Genomic DNA, 13,005 nt, shown 5'->3' on the forward strand with positions numbered 1-13,005 from the left:
TAAAAAAAACTGCACTCTGTGCTTATGAAAGTTGCTCAGACTCCTGTTCTGTAATTAAGAACCTGAACTCTTAACACATACAGTGGATATAAAAAGTCTACACACCCCTGTTAAAACAGAGGGTTTTTGTGATGTAAAAAATGAAACAAAGATAAATCATATCAGACTTTTTGCACCTTTAATGTAAAAATGACAACCTATGCAATGACACTGAAAACCAGATTTTGACAGGCAGAGAAGTATAGAATAAAATTTCAACACTTTCAAAATCTGTGGTTAATCGCAATTAATTATGAACAATCATGTGATTAATCATCGAGAATAAATATTTTAATCGACTGACAACACTAATTAAAACTAAAAACAGGCATATTTATATAACTGAGTTGAAAATAATGGTGTATTTAACTAAATATTTTGTCTCACAAAAGGACACATACAATGCCGCAAAGGGACTTCTGTGAATTGTTCCTTTTTTTTTTTTAAAGTGATTTACCACAATGAATTGGACTTTTCTACTTGAGAAAGAGAGGGAATTCTAGAAAAGCGTGTTTTGTACTGCCTCCTCTCACTCAGCTGTAAAGCAGTGTGTTCAATAAAATGTGATGTTTTGTCACACTACACCACTACTTGTTGCAAAAAGTAGCTTGTTACTAGATCTTGAAAACAGATCAGCCACTGTCACGCTACTAAAAATGTAGTTAAGTTTTTTTGAGTTGCTGCATTTAGTTAGTTACTCCACAAAACTGGGCATACTGAGTGACTCCAGCCAGGTCTCCTAAGCAACCAAATTGGCCCAGTTGCTAGGGAGGGTAGAGTCACATGGGGTAACCTCCTCGTGGTCGCTATAATGTGGTTTGTTCTCGGTGGGGCGCGTGGTGAGTTGAGCATGGTTGCCGCGGTGGATAGCGTGAAGCCTCCACACGCGCCATGTCTCCGTGGCAATGCGCTTAACAAGCATCGTGATAAGATGCACGGGTTGATGGTTTCAGACGCGGAGGCAACTGGGATTCGTCCTCCGCCACCCGTACTGAGGCAAATCACTACACGACCACGAGGACTTAAAAGCACATTGGGAATTGGGCATTCCAAATTGGGAGAAAAAGGGGAAAAATCCCCCCCCCCCAAAAAAAGTTACTCCACAAAACTGCATTAGAGCATTACAGCCAGATAGGTGTTTCACTGAGAGATGTAAACTCCACTGGGTATCCTATCAGAGCTTTTGCTAGACATTCAAAGAAATTTACACCTAAAGAAAATGACTTCTAAGCCTATAAGCACAGTATCATTGACAGGTCTCGGTGTGAGGCTGCTAATTGTTGAGCCCTCAAGTAACGTTTGCCCCGCTGCATTGCAGGTATTCACGCCAGTCTAATCGCCCTGTGCACTGCCTGTAATGCAGCTGTTTACCCAGGGAGAGTCGGATGTGTGCAGACTCACATTCCAAAGATCAGAGCCTTTATTCTATCGTTAGATAGAATAAAGGAATTTTATGGTATGTAAGTTAACTGAGGCACACTAGATTCTCAGGCACACTATATTAACTTTAGTTTAGCACTGTGACTTATTAGCTTATACACTGATGAGCCAAAACATTATGACCACCTGCCTTATATGCTTTTGATCCTCCGTATGCCGCCAAAAAAGCATTGACCCGCCGATGCATGGACTCTACAAGACCCCCCCCCCGAAGGTGTCCTGTGGTATCTGGCACCAAGACATTAGCAGCAGATCCTTGCCAGGTGGAGTCCCCGTGGATCGGACTTGTTGGTCCAGCACATCCCACAGATGCTCAATCAGATTGAGATCTGGGGAATTTTGAGGCCAGGGAACACCTTGAATTCATCATGTTCCTCAAACCGTTCCCATACAGTGTGTGCAGTGTGGCAGGGCACCCAGGGTTTCCCAGCAGAACATTTCCCAAAGCATCACACTTCCTCCACTGGCTTGTCGTCTTCCCACAGTGCACTCTGGTCCCATCACTTCCCCAGGTAAACGGGGCACACATACACGGCTGTTCACGTGTTGTAAAAGAAAATGGGACTCATCGGACCAGGCGACCTTCTTCCACTGCTCTAAGGTCCAGTTCTGACACTCGTGTGCCCATTGTAGGCGCTTTCAACGGTGGACAGGGGTCATCATGAGCACTCTGACTGGTCTGCGGCTACGCAGCCCCATACCCAGCAGGGTGTGATGCACTGTGTGTTGTGACACATTCCTCCCGTAACCATCATTAAAATGTTCTGTGACTTGTGCCACAGTAGACCTTCTGTCAGTGTGGATCAAATGAGATAGCCTTCGTTGCCCTCGTGCATTGATGAGCCTTGGGTGCCCAACACCCTGTCGCCGGTTTGTGGTTTGTCCCTCCTCGGACCACTGTCGGTAGGTACTCACCACTGCTGACCGGGAGCACCCCATAAGCCTTGCTGTTTCAGAGATGCTCTGACCCAGTCGTATGGCCATAACAATTTCGTCCTTTTCAAAGTCGCTCAGGTCTTTACTCCTGCCCTTTTCTCCTGCATTCAACACATTGACTATGAGAACTGATTGTTTGCTTACTATCTAATCTACCCAGACCTTGACATGTGGCCTTATTAGGAGATGATCAACATTATTCGCTTCACCTGTGGGTGGTCATAATGTTTTGGCTAATCTATGTATTATCTAATGCAATTTATGGCACCTGTTGTTGTTAAATTTTTTGATCTGAAAAGGGGCCTGGTTTCAATATTGTCATGAACTTTGTAGGCTTATCTGCACACTCATAACCATGCAAACAACAGGGTTGGGTAATTGAATGGTTTACTCATATTTCTGAACATCAATTTCCTTTACATAGCTGTAACTGGTATGGCTGGGCAATGTACGTTGTAAAAAAATTGCATCACTATTGTATATTTTTCAGACTTTAGATTATATTTAACATGCCAATATTTGTGTGTTTGTTCGCATATGGCTTAAAATGTGAATTTTTCAATCAGAGATTCAAATTAGATTCAAAATCTTTTATGTACGTACTAAAACACAGCAATATTCACAATCTTGCTTTATTTTATGTCGCCAACAAAATCATTGCAAATATATTGTGAATATTAAAATTATCACTGAGGTATACTGACTCACTTCATGTTGAGTCTACTCCCCTTCTCTGATTCACTTTCACTCATTCCCTGTCTCATTATTCTCTATTGAGATGATGAAATTATTGTTCAGAGTCATTGGTGTGTGGAAAATGTTAGCGCCAGGGGGCCCAAAGAGTGAGAAGTACACCCCTGTCCATGAGCCTGTCAGAGACCACTGACCCCCCAAGACCTGTGTGTTGTAAAAAGGGACTAAAAACGGTTCAAGGAACGAAGACGAAAACAAAAGAAATTATTTGCAGAATGTAACCGAAAACAGGAACAAAGTGATTTTCAATTGTTCCGGAGTGAAAACGTTATTTTTAAAAGCTGGTAACCGGTTATAACCAGTTAATTAAGTTCCAATAGTTTTTTCATGACACCAAAGACCAAAGGGTTTATCACAGTAATTTTTGGAACTACACCACATCATATTGCCTGAAAAACATGTGCTTTGATTCTGAAGGAAACTGCTGCATCAAACATTTCTTTGCCTAATTTGCCATTGTGGATGTAGCATTCTGTGAATGAAGACCTTTTTAAAAACTATGAATAATTATTACATATACATGTACAGCTAATCCATGTACAAGGAAAACATTATTAGAGGTCAAAAGTAAAATTCTAAATCTTCACTGAATTATTGTTAGATATAATGCATTAATACAGATTTGATGCTGTCGTGTTTTGACTGAGAAGCAGATTTGTTATTAAAATTACTGTTAATTAACTGTATGCTTGTCATGATTTCTATGCTGATAAATCCATCAGACAGGAAAAAATTTAATAGCTTATTTTTGCTTATTTTGGTGAGGCAAGTGGCTTTTTTTGGGCTTGTTTTTCCAGACCAGGTTGCTTGTTTCTCTTGTGAGATTTGGCAACACTGCAATTTCACCCACCCCTTAGCTCAGAGTACTGTCATTTTAAAAAAGAACGCTATTAACCGTTCTGTTATTTTGTTCTATCCGGTAACCTTTTCGAAAGGAGGCTGTGAATCTTCTGAACCAAAACAGAAAAATACAGTTTTTGCTCAGAACGAACCAAAATGACAAAAATGTCATTTTAGTCACTGGTTATAACAACCCCACTGTGTCAAGCCATCCTGCAACATCTACTTCAGTGGTTCTCAACTGGTTTTGCTTCAGTACCAAGATTTTACATTGGATATCAACCCAGCGACCCAACACAGGACCAAAATTGTTCAAATGCACAAAACTAAATAAAAATGTCCTAATAATCAAATATTTTAAAGGGTTAGTTCACACAAAAATGAAAATTCTCTCATCATTTACTCACCCTAATGCCATCCTAGTTGTGTATGACTTTCTTTCTTCTGCAGAACACAAGCAAAGATTTTTAGAAGAATATCTCAGAGGATAGGTCCTCACAATGCAAGTGAATGGTGACCAGAACACCAAAATCTCCATAAAGGAGGTCACGTGATGCCATGCAAGAAGCAGACGTGTGAGCGACGAGCTCTGCGCACTTTGCTAAATTTTTTATTATTTTCATGTTATAATCTGGTGATATTTGATAGACCCAGTTACACATTTTCTCTTTGAGGCAAAGCATGGCAAAGAAGTCAAAATCCTCGGGCTCTGGAGATATTAAAAGACACTTACGTGTTCGGGATGAAAGCCCTGACAGGCCTACAGACCGGGGACTCGATTTGGATGGCGCAGCGTCAGTTGTCCAACATGTTGGTGATGATGACGAAGGTTCTTGCTGACTTGGAGGATCTCGCTGTAATACGTTGATCGATTACGGCTGATGTTGAGAGACGAATCGATTGTCTGGAATCTTCGGAGAGGGAATTAACCGCTAATCCGCCCATGACCAAAGTTGATTTGAAACATCTCCTTGAAAAGCTTGAAGGAATAACGTTCAAATTGTTGGAATTCCTGAGCATGAGGAGGGCAGAGATATGGTGAAATTCCTAGACGAGCTTTTCCAGAGTCTGCTCGACATAACAGGCCACAAGCTGGAAATCAAGCGAGCTCACAGAGTCCCAGCTCACAGATTTGCTGAGGGAGATAGGCCCCGATCGATTCTGGCCAGATTTCTGAGATCATCCGATAAAGATCTTGTGTTGCGTCAGGCGAGGAGCAAAGGGAAGCTTTCTTGGAAGAACCATAATATTTTCTTGTTCCCGGACTTTGCGAGTTCAACAAGAGAGAAACACGATTGGTTCAAGGAATGTAAGAAACTCTTACATCAGCGAAAGATCACTTTTGAGTGATAGAAACGTAGGACGGTCGCAAAGTATTTACATGTCCCAATCAGGCAATGTCTTTTATCGAATCAATGGGTGAGTAAACCATTGGGTGTTTCTCATGTAATTGGGTCGACTCGCTGTACTTACTCTGGCTTTTGAGGAAGCTGAGCATCATTTTGGTTTCTTTTTGCTTTTTGCATAGGCTCCGCCGAGCGGCTGGAGTTTGTTTTGTGAATAACACTTTTCTTTAAAGAAACTTTTGCATTGACGAAAGATTACATTTGTATTGAAGTTCCCGGCCAGTTGAGAGTGGACACTACGGATGACCACAAAATATCTACGTGCTCAAATAAAGGATGTCTTTTATAAAGTTGACGGATTGTGTAAGTCATGGTATATACTTTTATGCGGCCTCCGAGTGAATTGACTCGACCATCCGGGGAACTGGGATGCCAGTTTTGTTTCTTTTTGTATTGGTTCCGCCTAGCGGCTGGAGCTTGTTCTATTGAATAACACTCCTTTGGAACAGCTGTGGATTAATCTGTTCGTTCTTCATGCTTATTCCTCTTGCTGGCTGGAGTTTGTTTTGTTGAGTATTTTTACGGGACATTGGAATGATTACGTCATCTGCTGAACTCATAACAGCCGGCTCACTGAACATTCGTTTGTCTGTCTGAGGAATCTGAACGGTTTTATATCAGCTGGAATTTGTTTTGTGGAAGATCACACCTTTGAGACAGTTCTGTGAATGAATCTACACATTCTTTGTGTTCATTCTTACTATTGGCTAGGGTTTATTTTACAAAGTATTTTCTGTTATGTAATTTTGCCTCACAAATTTGTGAGGCAAAATTGAGCAATCCGATGGCAAAGTTGTCGTGGAGGCTCGTGGGCGTTCATGAACCTTTTGAGTTTAGAGGGATTGTCGCCTGTTGGCGCTTTCGTGCGCGGGGATAATGCTCACATTTTTCTTTTTTCTGTTTTGTTCGGGGGGAAGTTCGGGGTTTGATTGTTTCACTAATGGGGAATGTGGTTTTGTTTTTGACACACAATTTATTTTTTCTACTATATCAAAATGTCAAATGTTAATATGAGTGTACTATCTCTCTCCACATGGAATGTAAATAGGTTGGGGCACCCCATAAAAAGAAGGAAGGTTATTACTTTTCTTAAACGTAAGAAATATGATATTGTGTTTCTTCAAGAAACACACCTTTCCCCGCAGGAAGCTGAAAATTTGGGAAGATATGGGGTGGACATGTTTGTTTTAGTGCTGGCTCAAGTAAGAGCAAGGGAGTCATTATATTGATTAATAAACATCTACGATTCAAATGTCTCAAACAGACTAAAGATAAATTAGGGAGAGTCATTATTGTTTTAGCTGAAATTCAAGGGCAAAGGTTGATTTTGGCTAATATTTACGCACCTAACGCTGATGATCAGGGCTTTTTTATAGATCTTGAAGGGATGCTGCAAACTGCTGGCACCCCTCATGATATAATATTGGGAGGAGAATTTAATCTTTTGACGGACTCAGTCCTTGATCACAGTGAAGCAAAAGTGTGTAAACCCCCTAGAGCAACATTGACGCTTCACAGAATGTGTACAAATCTTGGTCTTATGGATATTTGGAGACTTTTGAACCCATCTGGTAGGGACTATACATTTTTTCATCAGTCCATAAGATTTATTCTAGAATAGATTTTTTTTTTTAATATCCAAATCCCTCATTTCATCTGTTGTTGTTTGCTCAGTTGGAAATATCTTAGTCTCAGATCATGCCCTGGGTTTAGAGATGTTGCCATATACAAAGAAAAAGAAATCATATAGTTTGCGCCTTAATGTGTCCCTTTTGCAAAATCCTGATTTCCAACAAATGTTAAAGACTGAAATCAATGTTTATATGGAGATCAACTGGTCCTCACTATCCTCTGTGGGCGTGGCTTGGGAGGCACTTAAGGTGGTTCTTAGGGGTCGGATCATATAGTATGCCTTATTCATCAAAAAATCCAAAGCACGAGAACTCGTGGAGTTGGAAGAGAATATTAAAAGTGCAGAGGCAGAGCTGAAGCATCATATGTCAACTGATGGCCTCAGAGAATTGACCCAATTGAAATATAGATATAATACTATTTTGGAGGGAAGCTATTGGCTAGATATATAAAGCAGAGAGAGTCTCTTTCTATCATTCCCTCAGTAAAATCTGCTGGTGGTGAAATTTTTACCTCAGCCATTGATATTAATAATGCCTTTAAAGAGTTCTATCTTGATCTTTATATAGTTCCACGTCTTCGTCTACTGATGAAGTTATTAGAAACTTTGTGGAACCATTAGATCTTCCTAAACTGACGATTGAGCAAAAAAACTCTCTTGATTCTGAGATAACCTTGGAGGAGCTCGACGAGGTAATTAAGTCCCTACCTACTGGCAAGGCTCCGGGGACAGATGGTTTTGCCGCAGAATTTTTTAGATTCTATGCTAGAGAACTGGCTCCACTTTTGTTAGAAGTTTATACTGAATCATTAAAGAATGGAAAGCTTCCTCCAACCATGACACAAGCCCAGATCAATCTGATTTTTAAAAAGGACAAAGATCCAAGTGAGTGTAAAAGTTACCGTCCAATCTCCCTGATCCAACTAGATGTAAAAATATTGTCAAAAATTCTGGCTAACCGATTAAGTAAGGTTATGACATCTCTTATTTATATATAGATCAGGTGGGGTTTATTCGGAGCCATAGCTCTTCAATATCATGTGGTCGTCTCATCAATATCATGTGGTCAGTAGCGAATGATCGGTCTCCGGTCGCTGCCAGCTCACTTGATGCCAAAAAGGCGTTTGATATGGTAGAATGGGATTATCTTTTTAAGATTTTGGAAAAGTATGGGTTCGGGAGTACATTTATTGGTTGGATTAAGTTACTTTGTAGACACCCAGTAGCAGCGGTACAAACAAATGGATTAATTTCAGGTTATTTTACTCTGGATAGGGGCACTCGGCAGGGTTGCCCTCTTTCCCCTTTATTGTTCTGTCTTGCCCTGGAACCATTAGCAGCCGCGATAAGAAAGGAGGAGGATTTTCCGGGGGTGGTTGCGGGAGGTGTGGCGCATAAGCTTCTGCTTTACGCAGATGATATTTTATTATTTGTCTCTGAACCTACTAGATCTATGCCTTGCCTCCACAGAATTATTAATTCCTTTTCCAAGTTCTCAGGATACAAAGTCAATTGGTCTAAATCCGAAGCTTTGGCTCTGACAGCCTACTGTCCAGTAACGGCTTTCCAGCCAGGCGCCTTCCAGTGGCCCAAACAGGGCATTAAGTATTTGGGGATTTTATTCCCAGCAAATTTGTCTGATTTAGTTAGTGTTAATTCTGACCCTTTAATAAAAAGGTTTTCGAGTGATGTGGGCAGGTGGGCTTCATTACATTTATCGATGATTGGGAAGGTTAATGTAATTAAAATGAATTGTATTCCAAAATGTAACTACCTGCTACAGTCTCTCCCTGTAGATATCCCCCTCTCTTATTTCAAGTAATTTGATAGCATAGCGAAATCCTTCATTTGGAATGGTAAACGTCCCAGATTGCATTTTAATAAGTTACATAGGCCGATAGACAAAGGTGGGCTAGGCCTACCCAAGATTTTGTTTTATTATTAAGCATTTGGCCTCAGGCATTTGGCTCATTGATCGCTTCCACCTGAAAGAGCCCCTCCCTGGTTTCCCATTGAACAGGAAGTCCTTGCCCCTATTTTGCCACTGAAAAGCCTTTCTATCAAAGTAACCGGAGAGGTTAAATCACACCCCGTTATTTCACATTTGCATGTGATTTGGACAAGAGTGGCCAGAGTATTTAATTATGACATTTATTTAAATGTTGCCTCAAGCATATGGCTGAACCCCAAATTATGTATCAACAAGTCCCCTTTCTGCTGGTCAGAGTGGATTGTGAGGGAGGTTACTACACTCAATGACCTGTATGAAAGTGGAGTGTTGAGATCTTTTGAGAATTTGGTTAATCATTTTGGGATTCCCAGATCTCAGTTCTATAAGTATTTACAGCTACGCCACATGCTCTGTACTGTTTTTGGGAGTAGCACACACACCCCTAAAGTGGCAGGTGCTTTGGGAGAGGTGATTGCTGCTTTTGGAAAAGGTCATGAGGCATCAGTGTATTACTCCCTGCTAATTCAGAGTCTGGGGGATGGAGCCTTGACTTCTCTCAAGAGAGTATGGGAAAAAGATTTGAATTTGGTATTGGAGGATGGAGTGTGGACTAAGATTCTGAAAAATGTCAAGTCTGTATCTAGAGATGCAAGGGTTCACCTTATGCAATTTAAGATTTTACATAGATTTTATTGGACCCCCTCTAGATTATATAGGCTTGGTCTTAAAGACACACCCACCTGCTGGCGATGCCAATCAGAAGTTGGAAACACTACCCATGTCTTTTGTGGGGGTGTTAAGATTCAGGTGTTTTGGTTGAGGGTTAGGAGTTATTTGTGTGATGTTTTGAACATTCAGGTTTTGCTTTGTCCCAGACTCTGGGATTTTGGGTGATGGGGCAGTCATGAAATGAGGGGATAATCACATTAAAAATTGGGTTCTGACCAGTCTCATGATCGGCAGGCAAGTAATTTTAAGGGGTTGAAAGTCAAGTGGAGCACCCTCTTTTTCAGAGTGGTGTGTGGAAATGGGGAGGGTAGATGCATTTGAGGAAGCAGTAAGTAGAAGGCTGGGGTTTAGGGATTATTTGTTAAAAAATGGGGCAAATATTTAGTTTTTTTGGGGGACTCTCAGGGAGGGGATGTGGAGAGTGTAGTTTAGTTTAATCATGTGTGCTTATTATTATTTTATATATATATATATATATATATATATATATATATATATATATATATATATATATATATATATATATATTGGATTGTGTGTGTGTGTTATGTGGGACCACAGGGGTGTTTGATAGGGGTCAGGGTGGGATTGTATTAGTGGGGTTTAAATGTAAAATGTTGATTCTTTGTATATGTGTTGAGTTTTTCACTGTCATGTGCATATGAATCAATAAAAATTTTAATTACAAAATCTCCATAAAAGGACATAAAATCAGCATAAAAGTAATCCATTAGATTCAAATGTTTCAATCAATGTCTTCTAAAGTGATCAGGTTGGTTTTGGGTGAGAACAGACCAAAATAAACTCCTTTTTCACTGTACATCTTGACAGTAGTCTCCTTGGTGATCATAATTTCAAGCTCGATTATACTTCCTATAGCACCATCTAGCGATACGTGCATGTGTCAACAGTAGGAAGTGTAATTGAGCTTGAAATCATGATCATGCCCATAGACTGCAATGTCAAGATGTACAGTGAAAAAGGAGTTACATTTTGGTCTGTTCTCACCCAAAACCGACTGGATCACTTCAGAAGACATTGATTAAACCACTGGAGTCTGATGCATTACTTTTATGCTGACTTTATCTCCTTTTTGGAGCTTCACAGGCCTGATCACCATTCACTTGCATTGTATGGATCTACAGAGCAGAGATATTCTTCTAAAAATCTTTGTTTGTGTTCAGTAGAAGAAAAAGAGTCATACACATCTGGGATGGCAGGAGGGAATGGTAAATGATGAGAGAATTTTCATTTTTGTGTGAACTATCCCTTTAATGTTTATTAATATTACCATAAACTGCATAGGGCCAACAATTCTGAACAGTTTAAATATGACAATTTTGTAAATGGTTTGTAAATGTCTCTTCAATTTCAATTGTTTCATGATCTCAACAGCCAATAATTCACCATATACAGTAAAACACATTTTGGTCAGCACCACAAGCAATTTATATCCTTGTTGCAAGTAAACTTGTATTTATAGTTATGTAGTCTGAATATATCTTTAACTTTGCATAGTTTTGTTAATAGTTTTTGAGGATAAGGGCATGTCATGCAACCTGTCCATGTTGGCATTTGCAATTAGCATTATTTTTTCACTGCTGTCCGCAACCTTATCTGAACAGAGCTGCTACCCATTTTTGGGTCGCGACCCTTCCAATTGAGAACCCCTGATCTACTTGATGATAAACCATGGAGGCCACACAAACTCCTCTATAGTCATGTGGTTTACCAACAAATCCCAGAGTCTCAACAGCATGTTTGCCACACAAGACCTCCCACACATCTGTATCTCACCATGTCAGGTAACCCCATTATGAACTGTGTGGATTTTGAAAGCCAAAAGCTGTGTATTTTGAGCTCTGCCTTTGCAGAGGTAACCATGTGGAACAAAGCCAGTTATTTTCCCAACTCAATGGGAAACTAAACACTCTCTCTTTGAGACTGCTGCCTGGGCAGGACCAGAAGCTGCATGAGGTCATCAAACAGAAGCTGTGCTGTACGTCGTGCCTCTACCAATCATTGTCTCTGATGTGTGGTGTTATGTGTTAGAAAAGACTGAAACGTGGATTTGTTTGACTTTTGTATCTTGAAGCGGATAGGTTCAATTGCATTCACCCCTTCCTTAGAAATAGAATTTCAGAAACAGAATGACTTCTTCCCTTCTTTCCTTCTACTTCCTGTGTGTGTTCTGTCAAGTTCTTCCAGTTGTTGCTCAGGACATCCCCTCAGCTCCACACGGCTGCATGGAAGGCAGCTGCTACCCGGCGACAGGGAACCTTCTGATTGGCCGAGCTATCAACCTGACTGCCACCTCCACCTGTGGCCTGGAAGGACCTGAGCAGTACTGCATTGTCAGTCATCTACAGGTATGCCCAACATAATTAAATAATCTCATCCAGTTTACTCATTTAACCCTTCCATGCTGTTTTCATTAAAGATCCACCGTAGCTGTGACCGTACATTAAAAATCACACATCAAGAGTCACAATTTGGCGTTTCGCGATAAATCGCTACAATTTTAAAAATGCATATCGGATGAAAATAGAGACTCTAATCTTTTGACTCAAACAGGTTTCAGTGTAAAAATGTAATTAGGTTTCTTACCGGATGTAGTTTTGTTGCCATTTCTTCCAAAGACAAACTCTGCTATCACCACCAATGGACATGTGTCTAATGTGTGTCTCCTTTATGTTGGAGACTACCTGTCCAACTAACTGTTAGAGTTAGTTTGTTTATGTCAGTGTCCTCACAATATGCACAATTCGGTGTGAAACAATTGAAAATGGCATGTGGATTAGCCACAGATGGAGAAGCCCCTGAAACTGAAACTGTGACCAAAAAACCATGCAAACCAAACTGTGAGAAATTTGAACTGTTACATCTCTAAAAACAAAACAGAAAAATTAACATTTGTGTTTGCAGGTAAAATAAAACAGATAATTAAAGGAAAATCTTTTCTGCACCCTTCTACATTCTTTCTCTTTTATATACAATCAACATGAAATTCATGCAATGATCTCTTGCTTTGTAAAAAATATTGTCAGTTATCATTGGTGCTCTTTGCCCCTGCATGTATGGCCTTGTCCTTCAGCCTATGCTGATGGATATTATTTGTCATACGAAGATAGATGTGCTCGCTCACGCAACCTGCTTTAGCACATAACTTAATTTTTTTTATGCGTTATAGATACATTTGCACACACAATTTTGTCCCCAAACTAAAACTACATGAGTTAAACTCAGACTCATCTCATGGAAACTTGGCATTCATCAGT

At 40.2% G+C, this 13,005-nt stretch overlaps 1 protein-coding gene across 3 annotated transcripts in view; it reads left to right on the forward strand.

Moving 5' to 3' along the window:
* lamb2l (laminin, beta 2-like) overlaps positions 1–13,005 on the forward strand; it is a 91,755-nt gene that overhangs the window by 38,747 nt on the left and 40,003 nt on the right. For all 3 annotated transcript variants that reach the window (XM_051661354.1, XM_051661355.1, XM_051661356.1), the window contains exon 3: positions 11,927–12,096. In XM_051661354.1, coding sequence (XP_051517314.1) covers positions 11,927–12,096 — 170 coding nt within the window. The remainder of the gene's footprint in view (positions 1–11,926; positions 12,097–13,005) is intronic.

The sequence above is a fragment of the Myxocyprinus asiaticus genome, chromosome 29 (genome assembly GCF_019703515.2).
Source record: "Myxocyprinus asiaticus isolate MX2 ecotype Aquarium Trade chromosome 29, UBuf_Myxa_2, whole genome shotgun sequence".
Taxonomy (NCBI): Eukaryota; Metazoa; Chordata; class Actinopteri; order Cypriniformes; family Catostomidae; genus Myxocyprinus; species Myxocyprinus asiaticus.